Raw genomic sequence first — 19,520 nt, forward strand, 5'->3', positions numbered from 1 at the left:
CCCAATGACAGGGAAAGGCAGAGAGCTGGCAGACATGATGGAGAGAAAAAAGGTGGATACACTGTGTGTGCAGGAGACGAGGTGGAAGAGCAGCAAAGCTTGTAGTGTTGGAGGAGGATACAAAATGTTCTACTATGGTGTAGATAGGAAGATAAACGAGGTAGGAGTGATCCTGAAGGGGAAGTTGTGAAAAAAGTTCTAGAGTTGAAAAGAGTCTCAGACAGGGTGATGAGCTTAAAGGTAGAAAACGAAGGGGTGATTGTGAATGTTGTCAGTGGGTATGCTCCACAAGTTGGCTGTGAGTTAGAAGATAGGAGAGATTCTGGAGTGAGTTAGAGGAGATCATACTGTAGAGAGTATCCCCAGAGGAGAGAGGGTAGTGGTTGGAGCAGACCTTAATGGGCATGTTGGTGAGGGGAACAGAGGTGATGAGGAGGTAAGGGGCAGGTTTGGTGTAAAGGAAATGAACCTAAAAGAACAGATGGTGGTGGACTGAGAGAATGGAAATGGCTATAGTCAACACTTACTTCCAGAAGAGAGAGGAACACAAAGTGACGTACAAAAGTGGAGGTACAGTAGGAGCACGCAGGTGGACAACATCCTAAAAAGATGCTAAAGAATGAAGAAACTTGCGAGGAATTCAGGCAGGAGCTGAGGCAGGCTCTGGGTGGTGTGGTGGAAATTTTCCATAAAGAAGTAGATGAGAGAGAGTTGTCCTTTTGTGCAATTTATTGAAATAATAAAGAAATAAAAATAATGGGGAAAGCAAATAAAAAGCATGGATGTTGATCGTGCACATCAACAACCAAAACCAGCTGGGGAGATCAGTGCACACACCACGAAGGTGTGATGCAAAGAGCCCACGATCCTCAAGTTGCTTTCTGCCTTTTTAGCTTCTCTGTCCGACTAGGGTGGAATGTCTTTCTAACCCAATCAAATTACACGCACCATCTCCTCCCTGTCGCAGTGTGTGTGAAGATTTTTACTTTCTCACACCTGCATTGCTGACGTCCAAACTATCTGTGAGAAAGGAGCACCAAGTCTCAACAGACAGAGACACAACTCCCCAACTGCATAGAAATGCATTAAAAATAAGGAAGACACATAGGAAATAAGGAAGAGACAATTTTTCCCATAACACTCCCCCCCTTTTGAGTACACATTAATCAAACCATAAAAGAAAAAAAATTGTCAACATCACATTCTGTAATAATAAAAGATCCTTGCAAATGAAACAATAAGGCTATTAACTCATCAAGATTCCAAATACACCTCCATATAAAATGCAAGTAACTTAGGGACTGATGGTTGGGAGCTGTTTTTGGTGGGTAGTCATACAAGAATAACCTCTGTATCGGCATGTGAAGAAAATAAGCTCATTATCATATTTGTATCATATTATATTTTGTGGTCAGATAGCCTAAGACCATTGTCAAAGTCATTAAGTGAATTAGAGTTGGGGTTTTTGAACATAGTGCATTGTGTCATTTGATACGAGAGTGTTGCTGAGGTCGCACGCATGATGAGACCTCTAACCAGTGGGATAACGCAAAAACCAAACAAGAGAATCACAGCCATCACAATGATAAAGGAAACGAAATGAGAACAGATTTCCATTTTCCAGACATCTCGTCTAGCCAATTCCAAGAGGAAGAATCTATACCAGAGTTAGCTGAGACTCTGAAGGCCGTGTAGCGCCTTCGCCACAATACCATTAGAATCAGTGTTATTCAGGATGTAAGTACAACATGCCTCTCCAAACATAAACACAACGCCTCTTTTCTCTGCTAACAACGTGTCTACGGCCATTCAATTGTAATGTAATAAAGACAATTAATGTATGATAGCCATAGGTTTCCGGTGGGGTTCTGTATCATATACAGTAATCTTAAGATAGATTTCATTTCATTTTCTCATAACCTCTGTCATCTGTAGATGAAGGATAAAAACTAATTGTAGCAGTGAATAAGTGATTGTGAGCAAATTAAACACCAAATCAACTTTAGGATATTTAAACTCAGTGTTGTGAATTATGTGAAATTTTCTCATTCAAAAGTAGTGTGTAAAGTTACATAGAAACATCATATGATAAAGACAACAATCCAAGTAACATAAAATGAAGTCTAACAAAGCATGTTTACAATTGATGTCTCGTAACAATCTGCTTCTTCTGTTGAACAGTAGCGTTAGATTGTTTCCAACCTGTGTGTTGAAGTATTGCCAGTTCGTTGGAGTTCTTCAGGTTGTGATCAGCTGATCACAGAGACACTTGGGGTTCGTTATCACCGTCAGGTTTCCTCCCAATGTCGTCTGAGTCACTGTCACTCCCGTGATGTGAAGAGTCTACACGTCGTCCAGCGTCGGCAACTCAAGGCTGCTCGTGTGTGTGTTTTCTCAGGAACGTGTGTGTAGATTTATGGTCTGATAGTGTGATTCACGGACGCAGCTTCAGGCGGCGCTTGGCTCACACCTTTAGCTGAACGGTCAACGCAGCCTCGCCTCAGTGCGTGTGTGAGCACAGCGAGGGTCGTCCTTCTCAGTTCCTTTCTTTAGTGGTGGTTTTCTCCGTGAGATGTGGATGGAGGGTCGTCTGTTGGATCCGGGACCTTCCTGGATGGAGTGGATCCAAGTCGCTCTTTCTGCGATCTTCACAGCCGTGTTGGTCGTCAGAAGGACCTGGAAGGGGCCTCGCCACCGTGGAGTCCCAATGCTTCCTCCTGAACTCCTTAACGATCGCCCAGTCCCCTGGTCCTGTCGCCTGTTTTCACCTGTTAGTAAATCTGAACTGTGGGGAAAAAGTGTTTGGGCGGCACGGTTTGTCGTCAGGCCCAAACCAGACTCCATGGCTACAGGTGGAACCATTCGTCTGCCAGAGTCTGAGTTCCTGTGAGGTACAAAATGTTTAAAGCACAGGGAGATGAGGAAGGAAAGGATAGAGAGAGTTGGAAAGGGAAATGAGGATCAGGAGAGGGAGGGGTTGTTGGGCAGTGACCTTCGCAGCAGCGTCTGCAGCTGCATGTCGGCAGAAACAAAGTCATCACTGATGATGTAAAAACAGCATTAGCTGTAGGCAGCAGGACAGCGTCCAGCAAAGCAGCAACCTAATCATGATGTGAGATAGGTTTGCAATCAGACTTCAAAGCTTCCCATGCTTCCACAGAGAACCAACGTGTGACAAGCATCTGTGGAGTCTGTAGATGGTAAAAGACTCTCCTTCTGCTAGTTTACTAGCTTCAGTCAATGTGGTCAACTCTGCAGCCTGAGCAGAGTAGTGTCTTAGCAAAGAGCCAGACTTCAAGACGGCCTCTTGATAGTAATGTTCAGCATGTTGAGCAAGGTGGTGTTGCATCTAAGCCATCGGGCTGTAGAAAGATGTGATCTATTCCAAAAGAATCAAAGACACAGTATGAGGACAAAAGAACAGAAGTCTTTTAACCTGATCTTTCATGCACTGTTTGAGTAAAAGGTCGCGTAGGGTCAGAACAGGAAGACCCAAAGTAAGAGTCGACTGAAGAGCAAGCATGAGGTCGGTGAACGTTGTTCAGCCTCAGACGTCCACGTGAGACAAGAAGTGGACGATGAAGACGTCTGCATCAGAACCCTGAGTGGGGCCTCAAAGACAGTAAAGTTAGGACTGAAGGTCCTACAATAAGAACAAAGACCTAGAAAAGACATCAGCTGTTTATACGTGCACGGTTTAGGCAGGTCTCAAATTGCTTTAACTCTGTTGGGTGAGATGGATTTGCCATCAGCTGTAATTACAATGACCCAGAAAATAACCTTTGTCTGAACAAAGTGTAATTTAAACAGGCTCTCTTTGTGGCCTGTAGCATCCAATGTTTCAGTATCTTAGTGGTGTCTGCAGTAACACCATCTATGGCTTCCTTTAAGAGGGTGTTGTTGTTTACATGGTTTGTGGTCAGACTTAGGTGTGATGACCACTGGTTCACAGCCTCTGATCAAACCTACATCATGTCTGTGTGTGAGTCACAGGGAAGCAGGGGCTTCCTGTAAGGCTGAGTGTTGGGTCAGAGCGTCCTCTGAAAAATGAAAATAAAAACAAAAGCGTGTAATGTGTGTCATTAGAATGTGGAGGTACCCAGTTCACTGTTTGCTGCACATGACAGGCAGAATAAAAAAAAGTTTTCTAAAGTATGCAAAGTAGGTAAATATGTCACATGGGGTCAGAAGTCGTTCACCAGTCTCCACCCCGTTGACATCTGTTCACGAAAGAACCCACGTCCTGTCATCTGTCTCCATCATGTTTTCACAGAGGGACGTGTGGAACTGTAGAATAAAAATAAAAATCTTTTTGTTCGTTAGTAAAAGAAATCGCAAGCGCAGACCTGTGTTCATCCCAAAAGAATGAAGTTGAGGTCAGTTTGAGTGTGTGTGTGTGAAATCATAAACAAGCTGTGATGCAGCCTGTTTGAGGGCCTCAGTTACAGCCCCCCTCAGCAGGTACTGATAAGAGCACAGCTGAGCTGAAGTTAACAGCAACAAAAGAGGGATTATTTAGAATGTCTGTAGATGTAACCTGCACTCCGTCTGGAGTGGAAATCAATCAAATACCTAAACTACACATGAGATCTCTTCCTAAAAATTAACTGGGCATAAATTTGAAAGCAACAATAAATCTCAAGGTGTCTCCCTGTCAGATGTTGCATAAGACAGTGAAAAAATAAGTTTTCTTTAATAGTCTGGTACGTACAGTAATTATTATTACTTCTCTCTAATAGTCGTCTTCCCTTTAATAGTCATTAATAGTCTGTTTCAGTCAGTCTCAGTCTTCCTATAGTCTGTTTTGTTTTTCTACAGTCTGGTTTTGTTTTTCTATAGTCTGTTTTGTTTTTCTATAGTCTGATTTTGTTTTTCTATAGTCTGGCCAGACAAACCTATATTGTGCACAAGTATTTTTAGAGACATGAAGGATTTTATTACTGAATTTGTTGCAAGTTAAAATAGTTTAAACCCATCAGACTGTAAAGTCATGCAGCAGTTGTCATTTAGCTGTTTGTCATCATTTGAAAATCACTCTGTGGGATTTTTTGAGCAAAAAGCGATTCTTCATTGCGAGCAGATAAGCATGAACATGAATTTGAGCGTGTATCAGCTGTAAGCGTGTTTCTTCATTGCGTGTATGAATGTGTGTGTGTGTTTGCGGTACCGTCTTGTACGTCACGTGAAAAGGAACCGTCACCTTCCTCCTTCCCCAACCATCAGTCTGATGTGAGCGCCAGTGGGTGAAGCCTTTCGATGGGACAGTTGTTCCTCGATGACAGACCTTTCCTGGATTCTCGCATGCAGCTCTTTTGGGCCGATCACGTCTGAAGCCTCTCCTGTTGTTTCAACCAGTGTCTGTGTCAGAGCACGTCTTCTCACTCTGCTGTTGCTCTGTTCTTGTTTTCCTTTGCTGATTGTCATAAGCAGGTGTCTGTGTCAGACACACACGCTTGTAGTAGCTGGTTCATCTGATGAGCCCAGAACGTGATGGCTGCAGACGTTGTGAGGGTCGCTGAGGCGTCCATGCTGTGGTCTGTGTCCTCCAGCTGCTGTGGTGTCAGAGCTTCCACCCAGTTCTGGTTGTTGGTCGGCGCTTCTTCTCCTTCGGTTCTTCTGCTGATGGTGGGAAAGGAGTCCAGATCCAGATTTACCCTCATCGCGCTCAGTTCTGCATTAGGACAAAGAGCAGAAACAATGGGAGCATTTGCTCTTAACATGATGTGTGTGTGTGTGGTGTGTGTGTGTGTGGTATGTGGTGTGCGTGTGTGTGTGTGTGGCGAGTGCAAACAATTCTTCCCCAGAGTTGTTATCTCCTTTTTTCCTGTTACTCTCATCTCTCTTTTGTTTCTTTTAGGGCTTTAGTTTTGATAGTTTTGCTTTTCAAGTATTTTCTTTTGTCTCTAATTTTTCTTTTAAGGTGCGTATGTCCTTACACAAAGCGATTCTCCTTTTGAACCCATAACCAGTTTCCCACTCATGGAAACATGAAACGCACTAATAACCATATTAACTTTTTACTTTTAATTACCTTTAGTTTTGTACGGTTTCTGTCTGGTGGTGAAGACTCAAATTGCCCCGAACCCGTCTTTCAGAGTCCAGCGGTTTCCTGCCTTAGATTTTTTTGTGTGTTCCGGCCGGAACCTTCCCAAAATGCCTTTTTATCGGACGTCTCCGTAAAAAGGGAACCAACCTGATCTGGCGACAGAGCCTTTCACGAAGTATTTCCTCAACGTTAGGCCCCTCTAGGCCCGGGTCCCTCGTATCTTGAAAATACTTCACTCTGCAAACGCACTCCATCTTTCAGAAGCCGTCTTTTATACTCAGTCCCCCACATGTGGACCACGCACAGATCAAAAAAACATGTCTGTATCCTCAGTACAGACGGAAGCTCGGTTCCACGAGCCAACCCTTAGCAACCGACGTCTCACCACCCAGAGCAGACTTTCACCTAATTAATAACATGTATTATTGGGATTTTTTTTTTCTCAATCTAATTAATTTTCCTAATCAAATTTAGTGTTTCAACCAAATAGAAGATTTCTTTTCTTTTTCTTTTTTTTTTCAACCAATTGAAATGTTTCAGCTAAATTAAAAAAAAAAGTTCCAATCCTTTTGTTTTTTCCCAAATCAAAAGGAATCTCTCTCACCGAGCCAAGCCAAATTAGGATTTGAGTTTGAATCTGAGTTCGTGGATCTCGTCAGAGGCGATCCAGACGGGTGAGCAGTCCTCCCAGCTCTGAATGTCTGTAGAGGTTTGGAGGCTGAGCGACCCTAGTCCTCAGGACTATCGTCCCTGGTCACACCGTCCAGACGACCTGCCGCGGGATCCTGCCGACAACGCCAATTTCTGTGGTGGAAATTTTCCATAAAGAAGCAGATGAGAGAGAGTTGTCCTTTTGTGCGATTTATTGAAATAATAAAGAAAATAAAAATAATGGGAAAGCAAATAAAAAGCATGGATGTTGATCGTGCACATCAACAAACCAAAAAACCAGCTGGGGAGATCAGTGCACACACCACGAAGGTGTGATGCAAAGAGCCCACGATCCTCAAGTTGCTTCTGCCTTTTAGCTTCTCTGTCCGACTAGGGTGGAATGTCTTTCTAACCCAATCAAATTACATGCACCATCTTCTCCCTGTCGCAGTGTGTGTGAAGATTTTTACTTTCTCACACCTGCATTGCTGACATCCAACTATCTGTGAGAAAGGAGCACCAAGTCTCAACAGACAGAGAAAACAACATCCCAGCCTTGGGTTTGGGAGCTAGAGGTTGAGAGTCTTTCTGGCAGAGACAACCATTGAACAATGTAGGTCAAATGTCAAATGCATACAGTAAGACAAAACACAAGATATTAATTGCAGAACATAAGTCATAAATCATATAATAACTGCATAGAAGTAAGGAAGACACATAGAAATAAGGAAGAGACAATTTTTCCCATAACACTGGTCAGGAACAGCTTCCAGATGACTGGAAAACTACAGCAGAGGTTATCAGGGAAACAGGTAGGAAAGTGCTAGGTGTGTCATCTAGAAGGTGGAAAGAAGATTACAATGATGTTTGCAGATGACATTGTGATCTGAAGTGAGAGTAGGGAGCAGGTGGAGGAACAGCTGGAGAGTTAGAGGTTTGCTCTGGAAAGAAGAGGCATGAAAGTCAGTTGTAGTAGGACAGAATACATGTGTCTAAACGAGAAGGGTCAAGGTACAACAGAGAGGTTACAGGGGCCTGAGGTGAAGAAGGTGCAGGAGTTTAGGTAATTAGGGTCAACAGTTCAGTGTGGTGGCAAGTGTGGAAATGAGGTGAAGAGGCTACTGTCATTCTTTGAGTTGGTTAACTTCTAGTCCTGCGCTAACATGTGTTCTCTTATTTCTTCTGTCCTTCATGCAGCTCAGAGAAGACACATCAACTCACCAACTGCCTGTGTCATCAGTCAGTGAAGCTCATCCTCCAAGTCAGGTAAGCTGGCGAGGACACAGTTCTCCCAGGCAAACATTTAAGTAGAGGCAAACATCACTATGCTCAGGTTCCTTACAAGTCAATTTAATTATAAAGCAACAACCTACAATAGATAGACCAATGGAAATTCAGACAGAGCACAAATATAGCTAAATAACTAAAATTCCTGGAATTCATCAAATAGTTCCTGAGACTTCAAAAATGCTCAGCATCAAAAAATGTCAAACTGCTACTGGGGAAAAAAAGAAAAGGCGGGTAGGTTACTTCATCTGGGGACACCTGTAGAGTATATCATGACAGTTCACTCAGTATCTGTTAATTTATATTAGTCAAGGCTAATGTTGTGTATGTTGTAACAACTGATCAACCGCTATTACCTTCCAAACAGTCATATCAGTATCATGGCTAAAAACCTACATCCCCTCTCATGGCTAAGTAACTTAAATGAAAACCAAAACAATACAAGTCTAGCCTACTGCCAGATGATATGTTACTAATATCATCTGTGACATTTCACACTCACTTTTCCCATGACTCATGGGGCCCTGGGAGTTGACTCTTAAGTGACTGCACTCAGCCACATAATTAGCTTGGCTGTTCATGGATATATAATAGAGAAGATATTATGCTCAGCAACATGTGGGAAGGGGAAAAGGGGCGATTGTTTGGTTGATGTCATGCAAGATACTTTTTTCTTGCATGACATCATGGACTTCATCCATGAAGTTCAATGAGTATAATCTCATGTCTTTTGCGTTTTCTGCTAAAATCTGTAGAGTAGCAAAAGACATGATAGAGCAAGTAGCTAAATGCAAATTATAGTGATATATAGTGTTGTTTCAGAACAGCCTTGTGTTTGTGTGTATCTATATTGAGCCTATGTTAACAATAAGTTTGCTCCCAGCCAGAGGGATCTGGGCGTGTGGATTAATCTGCAGGCTTTGATGAAAGGTTACGTTTGAGGGTGTTGTGTATGTGCTGGGTGGTTGGAGTAGGGTGTGTGTAGGTGTGTGTAAGCAAAGCATGGGATGGGAGATGGTAAACTGTCGTCAGTCTTCCTAATCCCCTGGGCCAAGAAGGATGCGAGAAACTGCATCATGGCTGGGGATGGTGAGCCTCTGTGTGTTAGTTATATATTTTACTCTTAGTTTTTCCTTCTGCTTGTAGCTGTGTTTGCCTTTTTCTTCCATAGAAAAACATATATTAAGATACTGTATCACCTCCATCAGCACCACCAGCGAAGGTATAGCTAAGATTACTGTACATCATTAGCCCAGCCAGCAACCAGCCATGAGTTTATTGATGAACTGGAATGGCTCGGGAATGACTTTCTGCCGTGAGCATCCTCTCCTAACTGCCCCCCCATCGAAGCTTTGATATCATCATGGAAACAGTGACATCAGCATAGTAGGGCTGATGTATTCCACTAAACATGTAGTTACCTAAACTGAGGCTGAGGACTGCAAAGTAGCAGAGACACAGTAATCAGCCTGTGCCAGCTTTCCTTGAAAAAGTAAAAGTGTTTAATTGTTTTAAATGGGGGGAAATCAGTTTCTTGACTCTGTGTTGCTTTGACTGCCAAAAGGAATACAGTCAAGATCAACAGAGGACATTGTTTACTGTAGGCTCCTAAAGCAAGCAAAGTGGCCTCAAAACAGCTGCTGAAGTGTACTTCCTAAATATTCACTCACGGAGAGATGCAGCCATGTCATTCTAGATTAGGCTTCTAGATTAATCTGGTACTGATAAACCTAACCATGTATAAAAACAGGCGCTTTAGGGCATAAAAGGGGTTGTCTACTCTTGATCTCATCCTCCATTACCTGTTTGTGAGTCTAGCGATCTGGGGAGAGGGGTGTTTTAAAACATATATTTAATCTGTCAAAACCTGGACTCGGTTGCTGTTTCCTGTTTACTTTTCTTTCCAATTCCAGTTTTATTCAGTCATGTTTAGTTTCAGCCTTACTTCTTGTCATATGATTCATCAGCTGCTGTCAATCTGTAAATAGTCATGGTATTTAGTCTCCAGTACTCACCTCATTCTTCTGCCAGATTGTCTGCTCACATTACCGGTTGTCAGCTGTCCAGTGGTTCATTCAGTAAGTCCCTGGTTTTTGATCCTAGTCTGTTGAACGTGTTCTTGACTCATCCCTGTCTGTAGCTTCGCTGGAGTGTTTTGGATTACTGTTTTATCATCATTGCTTGCCTGACCCTGAGTTTCCCTTGTCTGCTACCGTTCATGGAGGTCACGACGATCACAAGCTTATACCTGAGCTATGGGTTCATGTCGGAATCCAGTCCAGCCTAGCCCTGTTCATCCTGTTCAAGTATCTGACTACAGTATGCCCCGTCCCTCCTGGTGGGACCTGGAAAGGAGGGATCTTCCTCTGCACGCCAGCAACCCGGAAAACATAAGCTGTGCCCTACTGTGTCCGTTCCAGTGACCAATCCTCATTAATCACTAGATGCAGCTTCCCCCTGCTCTCCAGTCTGCACCCCCACCACAGAACCACAGCCCTGTTCCACCTCTGCACCCACGTCTGGCCCCAGCACCAATCTCGGTGGTCATAATCTGCACCACCAAGTCGGTCCCAGCTCTTGTTGTCTGCGTCCCTGAACCAGTTCCTGCTTCAGCAGTCTGCGTGACTGCTCCTGTTTCTCTATCCCCTGAGGTATGGATAAAATTGACCGCCCTTATGGACGCAGTGGTTGCAGCTACCAGCCGTCAGGCGAAAAGCAAAGCCTGCCATGACGCCATGGACTTTATCCTGGACACATCAAAACCACAGCCTGTGTCTCCGCCTGCATCAGCCGCTGGTTCCCTGCCTGCCACTGCGCCTTAGCGTGTTGCTGCCCCTATCCCCAAGCCTTGTCAAGCTCCTGTGCAGCCATCCTGCCCAGCTCCAGCTCCTGTGCAGCTATCTTGCCCACCTCAAGCTCCTGTGCAGCCATTTTCCCCAGTTTACAGCTCCTGTGCAGACATCTTGCCCAGCTCCAGCTCCTGCACAGCCATCTTGCTTTGCTCCAGCTCCTGTGCAGCCATCTTGCCCACTTACTTCTCAAGCTTCAGTTCAGTACCCACGTTTGATTCCAGACCTAACTCTGCTTCAGAGGTTTTGGTGGCGTTTTGGTGGTGTGCATTTGCGTCCCAGCATTCCCTGACATAATCCAGTAACTTTATCTCACTGCAACAAGCTGATGCAGCGTGCAACGCTTTGTGTTTTGCCAAGTAGACCTCTTATAAATAATTATTTTTTAAAACTTTTTAAAAAATGAGTTGTTTATCTTACATTAATGTGGATAGAGAGAGCAAAGCCTTTGTAAAAACTGCACCTCACTTTTTTATGTCTCAGTTATAACATGTATTCATATTAGCTCAGTGCACATATACTGTTTGTATTATGGTAATTAATCTGTAAGGCATAGAGACAGATCTGTCCCCCTTGTACTGGGGAGTGTGTTTGTGTGTGCCACACTTGTTATGCTGGTGCTTAAAACATATACGGGTAATTCACACTTCATTGACAGCGTTTATGTGTTGCTGAGTCAACGTAACGCATCTGTCGTCTCAAGGGAAACAGCCACAGAATTCTGGGTTGATTACAAGTCAAAGCAGTCTTTCGTGTCTGTCCACTGTAATTTACAAACAGCCTTTTAAATAAAGGAGTTTTTAATTTATTTTTTCATGCACATGCTATTCATTCATTAATGGTTAATTCATTATCATTTGAATGAACTAACTGCTTTGACTTTTTAGCAAATCACTTTTAAAACATTGACTTGACACCTGGATAAATATTTTTTTTTGTGAGGATTGTTTAGGAACTCACACACACACACACACACACACACACACACACACACACACACACACACACACACACACACACACACACACACACACACACACACACACATACACAAACAGAATTAAGGCCAGGTTGGCCTACTGTGGCTGGCTGACAGATTCCATCCTCCCTCCTAAATGGATGGTGACATTCTGATATGCGGTGCGCCATGGAGGCGTGACCACTGACCCAGATTGGGGGGTTTGGGCTCAGTGAGGAGGGTAAGGCGCAGACAGCAAGTTAACTGAGGTCGGATTAGTGGATGGGGTGGAGTCAGTAGAGAAGAGGTGGGGCCATGACAGTGCGAGACAATGGCGCTGGGATTTTGTTTTCTATAAACAGGCTCAATTTAATACATCAGTCCTAAGAATTAATGGGATTAGACAGTTGTTTTTTGATTCCCAGAGCTGTTCACAATGAGAACACTGTAATAGAATAGGATATGACTTTATTAATCCCACAATGGGGAAATTTTTGTTTACAGCAGCAGCATGGTGGACAAAAAGAAAAGTAAAACACCAGCAGTAAAAAAAATGTGCAAAAGGAAAACAACAGTAATACAGTAATAGTGCAAGGAAAAACAACTGTAATACAGTAATACTAGTAATACAACACTATGAAGAATACTTGTGCATACATCAGTAATACGTTATGCAGGAACAAGGTATCAGCATTGTCTCTGTGTACCCTACATTCTATATTCACAGTGGCAACCATTGTCATGTGGATGGTGGAGTCCTGAGACACTGCACAACAAAAGATCATGACAATTGTGTGTCACTGCAGTGATATATTGTAGAGTCTGATGGCTGTGAGGAGGAATGAGCCTCTACACTGAAGAGTCTACAGTGTGGTGCAGGGGTGGGAGGGGTTATTCAATGGACTCCAGTGTGCAGCCCAGGACAGAGCCAGCTTTTTTAACCAGCTTGTTGAGTGTCTTCCTGTCTCTACCTGTACTGACCCCCACCCAGCACACAACTCAATAAAGGACGACTGAATCTACTGTACCACAGTATCATAAAAAGTCCTTAGAAGCTGTCTGTACACACCAAGGACCTCAGTATCCTCAGCAGGTGGAGGCGACTCTGGCCCTTCTCATACAGAGCGTCTAGGGAGGATTGAAGCAGGAGTTGGCTTCTGGGCTTTGTCACAGACACACCTCATAAAGTTACCAGCAAGTTTTCAAATACCCAATACATATAGAATGTAAAAATACACACACACACACACATACACACACACACACACACACACACACACATCATACTTTATAAATCGTGGGCAGCAAACTGTGAAGTTTGTGTTGTTTTCTCTCTGCTGAAACGACACCAAAGAATTAAATGTTATACAGAAATAATACTTTTACTTCAGATGCAAGACTTGTAAAACCCATTCTGTGGTATTTCCACATTTTTAAATGAAAGACCTTAAAAGTGTTTTCACCAACAAAGTTCAACTTTCATACAATATAAATTCAAATTGTTTGCTCATCAAAGCGGTGTTTTTGTGTGTTTTGTCATTTGGCCACAAGGGCGTTGTAGATGGTCCTATAGGCAAGTTATTTAATTAAATCTTTTTCTGAGGATGAGAGTGTAACTACATGGAAAAACAAGTTTAAGATTATGCATTAAGACTTATAAATTGCTAAAAGGGAGCAATGAGAGAGGGCAATGTCAGATCACATTTACTGCACACAGCTGACAGGGTGTGCCTGGAGAGCAAGGTCTGGAGGGTGGGCTAATCATGTCATCACTATGTCATGTTACTAGATGTTAGTTATTAGTTTTTATTGCATAGCGCTGTAGCATTACGCACGGTTCTTACAATCAATCAAACATTTTGAATTAAAAGATGAGCAGTGTACTGGCAATGTAGACATGCAAACGTTCAAAGAGAAGCAAATAATGTGGTTCAGTGTTTGAGATATTAAGAGATGCATTTGAATTCATGAGGATAATATTTTTCTCTGTGTGTGCTTTAATTAAGCACCTGCCTGTCACATTAAAAAAGGGATTCATGTAAACAACGTTTTATGACATTCTTTGTTAGTACAGTGTTTAAATGCCAAGTGTGACACAATATTGCCAAAACATCAGCTCAAAGCAGGTCAATGCAATTCCAAAACCATCATCAGTGCATTCTGTCTGTCAGAACAGTGACTTTCTTCCTTAAGAACAGCTGTGACAGGACTCACTTCTGTCTGAACCATGGGCTGACATTTGATAAAGGAAGGAAGAAGTGTTTGAATAGAAGACGTCATTATTTGTTCCGATAAAATTACAGTTTTTCTCAATCGCTTTAGTACTGTACAATTCTCAGATCAGAATGAAATTCTCAAAACTATTTGTTTAATCTTCACATCATGATGTCACGTGTGCACAACATATACAGTAGGCAGTTTCTCACTACTTTGAACAAGTTGCAAATGCTTTGGTACATCAATTCAAATGATTATGCACAATTCCCAGCTCTTTGCTACATTATCAATTGTTTATGGCATGTTGATCAAAATGTATTATATAGTTCACTGTGCAATAGTCTTACTCCTCAAAACATCTAGTCAGTAGTTCATCGTATATAACAGTCTATAACTGCAAAATGGTTGACCAAGTTGTCACAATGTGACAAACATATTTCTATACATCTCCATTATATGTTTTTTATTGGTAAATCGCTCTCAGGTGACTTGACTTTCTCTAACAAAGGTGCATCTCATTAACCATCAACTGGCAAATATATATATATATATATATATATATATGGCTGGAGCACAACACAATGTTCTATCTCTGACCATGGTGTGCTTACTCATATTCCCTTAATTGTTCCATACAACATAGAGCATCTTATCACCTTTCTATAAACTCTCTACAGAGATCTCAAACCTGAAGAAGAGAGGAGTCAGAGTGGAGATCACCTGCCAAAGTATGTGATAGTTTGGGACAATGTGAGTTTTCATCACTCCAACATCATCAGGCATCAGGATGGAAAGTTTTTAAACACCAGCCACATAAACTAATGACCCTCCTGGCTGCCATTGTCCAGTCTCTTGCAATCAAACAAAAAGGTGTAACTTACATTTTACAGTAATTTTCATCCAAACTTTAGCCATCGTTTATGTCAGAGCCTCCCTCCAAAGTACACAGTTACATTGACAACATGACTAAATAATTGCACTGTCTTGTTCATAGACAATGACACAAGGACTTGATATTCTGACATAAATGACATAAAAATGACATAAAAAAGAGATGAACCAAAGATTTTGTTACAGGCTTTTGCAAGAAATCCACAGTGTTTTGCTGTTTGTACAAATTGTTTTCGGAAATGCACACACATATTTGCAAACTTCAATTCTGATCTGACAATTGTACTAAAAGCGACTGAGAAAAACTGTAACTGCAGCAGCTTGATGATAATGATGTGCTTTGGCAAGGCAGGATCCACTTTTAATGTTGGACCCACTGTTAATGTTGTTTAAAAAGCAACATGAAAATGCATGCTTTTAATAGGGTTCATGCCTGATTAAAGTGTGCAGTTTTGAAGAGAATGTTTGTTCGGGGAAATAAAAAAGAAAATGGAAAATGGAAAAGCGCTTGTAGATCTAAATTCTAATATTGTAGCAGCAGGCTATAGTGCATATGCATGCATGTATGGAGCACGTTTTTGTTTGAAGGGACGGGGTGAGGCTGTCGAAACCAACTGCAGGACCCCTGGAAGACCTGTTCTGGTTGCCACGGTAACAGCCTTCTTATCAATGGTGAGGGCAGATAAAGGGTGTGTTCACATCATTTTATAGGCTGCCGGCTGCAGTGCAAGGGTAACATATTTTCAGATTCAGGGCATCACAATCTGAACATTTTATTTAGTTTCACCCTAATTTGCTGTTTTTTTTAGTCTGGTTGATGCTATATCATTTTGAAACAGTAGACCTGAGTATACAGTATATGAGTGAATGGTCAGGTGAGCAACGATTCTCAAACCCTGGCAAGTGATGGTGCCATTCTTCTGTTAAGCTTCTAAAACCACATATGTTTGAAGCTCAACGTTTCAAGTGAAAATCTGTAAAAATGTCCATCACACACAGATAATTTGTCTCCTCCTGCCTCAATGTACTGTAGCTGTTTGAAGACCATTTGGACTAAGCCAGTAGAGTAACAGTGTGGTTCCATACTCCCTCTGGTGGATGAATTGTGAACATCATGAAGGGTTACATCAAATTATTTCTTAAATTTTCCCTAATATCTATCTATGTCTTCTCTTCATTATTTTAATTCTTATTGGCCCTGTTTTTTGGTTTTAGATGTTCAAATGTGAATTTTTTCTTCTCTTCATATGATTTAACAGGTGACACATCCCCTCCTCAGGGTCCGAGTAGGCAGGCATGGCAGACGGCCGGCAACCAGATGAGCACTGGGCCTCCCACGGCCAGGAGAATGGTGAGAATGGCTACTCAGCCTACAGTTCTGCCTACAGGGAGAATGGATATCACGGTGGAGCAGCTCCCCATCCTGGAACTACAGGTAGGAAAAATTAATTCAATTCAATTCAATTCAATTCAATTCAATTTTATTTATATAGCGCCAAATCACAACAAAGTTATTTCAAGGCACTTTACAAAGTAAGGTTTAAAACCTCACACAACTAAACCCAACAAATCCCACATACAGCAAGCATTTAATTTGACAGCAACAGTGGAGAGGAAAAACTCCCTCTCTAACGAGGAAGAAACCTTCAGCAGAACCAGACTGGATGTGGGCGGCCATCTGCCTCGACCGGTTGGGGTGAGAGGATAGAGAGATAGAAAAGCACAGCAACAGCAACAAGCAACAACAAGCAACAACAGAGCACAGGCAGGATGGTAGGACCAGGGACTGGATGCAGGCAGGATGGTTGGATCCGCAGCTGCACATCACAGACACCAAACTTTGAGTCCAATGATACCTGTGGGTGAGGACAGAGAGGGAGAAAGAGTGGGGGGGGGGGGGGGGGGGGGGGGGGTTGCACAACTACTGGACAGGTAGAAGGAAACAGAGGAGCTCAGTGTATAAATTAAGTCCCCCAGCAGTCTATGTCTATTGCAGCTTAACTAAGAGATGGTTCCTGTGACTAACAATAATTGCCAGTGACCTGAACCATCTCTAACTATAAGCTTTATCAAAAAGGAAGGTTTTAAGCCTAATCTTAAAGGTGGAGAGTGTGTCAGCTTCTCGAACCTGAAGAGGGAGCTGGTTCCAGAGGAGAGGAGCTTGGTAGCTAAAAGCTCTGCCCCCTGTTCTACATTTAAACACTCTAGGAACCGTAAGTAGCCCAGCGCTCTGAGAACGAAGTGTTCTGCTGGGAGCATAAGGAACTATAAGGTCTTTAAGATAAGAAGGAGCTTTATCATTGAGTACTTTGTATGTGAGTAGGAGAATTTTAAATTCTATCCTACATTTTACAGGCAGCCAGTGCAGAGAAGCTAATGTAGGAGAAATGTGCTGTGGTGACCAGTTCATTTATTCATGAGCATGCAGTACTGGGTCAGTGACACTGATTGGATTTTCTATGCACACTATCTATGCAGGAGGTACCGCAGAAGGTAAATGTGATTGGTTCCACAATGGCGGGCAAGAGTAGGCAGTAGCGAACATTTAGAGGATAAAACATTTCACATTTGAATAAAAATTGAATATGAACAGTCTATGACAGCTTTGAGACACTCGGTCATGACTTCCTGGTGGGTTGGATATAAAAGTTAAATAGTGCAGAGACTTTATGGCTAAAGATTGCAAACTTCATAAGTGTTACAGTAATCAATATAATGTAGTTTGATGAAAATTTCTAAATACTAAATAAATACTAAAATAAAGCAAAGTATTTTATGGTAAGAACTGAAACATCTTGTGGAAAAATAAGTAATTTGTGTCATCTTAAATAGCCTATGTTTTGATGTGTGTGCACGTCTGGAGCAAACCTATTTCCGTTGTAGTTTAATGTGTATTCAAATACCACAGTTTTCATTTTCTTTGATCTAAATGTAAATATTACGCTATATGAGTTATGAGTTACACATGTTTACTGCGGCAGTATTTTGCGCACTGTTTAAGGTAAGTTGGTTCCCTATGTATAGCCATCTACATCTAAACGTCCGACAAGCCATTAATCAAATCCCATAAGAACGTGGTATTTGTGCTCTACATCTGTCATCACACATACACAAACACCTTTGGTAGTTCAACCGGAGCCCACACACAGAGTTAAAGTCAGCAAAATTATTAGTTTTTCATTTTCCTCCTCCCATCCATGTCTTGTCCTCCTGTGTGTATGCGTGCTTGCGTGCGTGCGTGTGTGTGACTTCCCTCTCTCCCTTTGCAGTGGATGACTCAGCCAATTTGCCTCCCTCCCCTCCCCCTTCTCCATCCGCTGAGCAGATTGGGCCCGTGGCACAAGGTACACCTTCACACACACTCATGAGTGCTCCAGACCACATTCAGAATGGGAGTTTGAATGGTCATGAAAGTGACAATAAAACACCATACACACGTGTCTTGGTAATAATCTCTTGAATCCTCTTTCTTATAGTTCCATAGCGTCTAACTAACTGAAATTCCTGTTGCTTTGCATGCCAGTTTACTGCCACATCAGTCTGCAGCAGCATGTGCTACACTGTCATGTACACTGTCTGCCCTTTTTAAACGCTGGTCCGTTTTATCTGTACCAGTATTTTGTAATATACACCAGTACATTATGCATATAAAACACAGACAACCACACAAACACTATTTATCTTTTCAGTGCAGTTGCCACAAGAGCCCTTCACCTCATTAGTCTGCTTCCCCCTCTCCACTCCTCGCTGTTCTTCCTCAGCTCGTTTGTAATGTACAGTAAATCACAGATTGCCTTTGAGCTATTTTCCAATCTTTTTTTATTTGGCATGCAATCCCTGAGGGGAATAGAATCATATATAGTCACCCCATTGCATGGCTTAGAGTTTCAATTGCTTCTTACAGAGCTGAGAAAAACAACTCTTGGGTTAATTAATATGTTTATTTTTGTTCTACACAAAGTAATCTACTTGAGAGCATGGCAACCCATGCTTTTGCGACATTCATAATTTTAGTAAGTAAAATACCAAGTTAATCACCAAGACTAGGCTACAAAGTGTGCTGATTGCGTCCCATTCATCTTCATTGGAGCTGAAATTGTCTTGTAATCCATGTAACCCCAGTTTGCTGTTCCCCACGTGTCATCCATGTGTCTCTCCTGCCTACTCAAGAAGATCAAATAGAAGTTGTGAGTCAACAGCAGGATGAGGAGGTGGCTCCAGAGGAGCCAAGCACTTACCAGAAGGAAGTCGTATATAAGCAGCCAGGAATCTTGCGTCTAGAACAGACAGATTATTTGTCAGAGCCCCAGACCACACCTGAGCTTCTTAATGGAGGAGGTCATCAGGGTGAACACAGTATGTCACAAAAAGGTGTGTGTGGTTCTAGATATATTTGCGTGTGTGCAAACATTTCTTCTGCGAATAATGAGTGAATGAGTCTGTGCATTGTCTTTTTTGCATGATCCTCTTGTGCTTCATTGTGGGGCACAAATACTTTATGCTGTTGATTTATGGAATTGTTTTGCAACTCAGGCTTTTTGCTGCGAACCTTCCTGTAGCTTTGTTGCAAATAAATCCCCAAGCTTCTGCTTCAACACCTGGTGGTGCCATGTGCTAAACT

The 19,520-nt window shown here is 42.3% G+C and overlaps 2 protein-coding genes across 2 annotated transcripts in view; one reads left to right on the forward strand and one right to left on the reverse strand.

The window, feature by feature from the left end:
- LOC114870512 (microtubule-associated protein 2-like) overlaps positions 1 to 19,520 on the forward strand; it is a 61,525-nt gene that overhangs the window by 28,548 nt on the left and 13,457 nt on the right. The window contains exons 3-6 of the mRNA XM_029175292.3: positions 7,895 to 7,963; positions 16,159 to 16,334; positions 18,169 to 18,243; positions 19,070 to 19,270. Coding sequence (XP_029031125.3) covers positions 16,196 to 16,334; positions 18,169 to 18,243; positions 19,070 to 19,270 — 415 coding nt within the window. The 5' untranslated portion in view covers positions 7,895 to 7,963; positions 16,159 to 16,195. The remainder of the gene's footprint in view (positions 1 to 7,894; positions 7,964 to 16,158; positions 16,335 to 18,168; positions 18,244 to 19,069; positions 19,271 to 19,520) is intronic.
- LOC129604858 (uncharacterized) overlaps positions 1,150 to 19,520 on the reverse strand; it is a 175,683-nt gene continuing 157,312 nt past the window's right edge. The window contains exon 2 of the mRNA XM_055512973.1: positions 1,150 to 5,671. The gene's annotated coding sequence lies outside the window, so the exon portion shown is untranslated. The remainder of the gene's footprint in view (positions 5,672 to 19,520) is intronic.

Source organism: Betta splendens, chromosome 2 (genome assembly GCF_900634795.4).
Source record: "Betta splendens chromosome 2, fBetSpl5.4, whole genome shotgun sequence".
Taxonomy (NCBI): domain Eukaryota; kingdom Metazoa; phylum Chordata; class Actinopteri; order Anabantiformes; family Osphronemidae; genus Betta; species Betta splendens.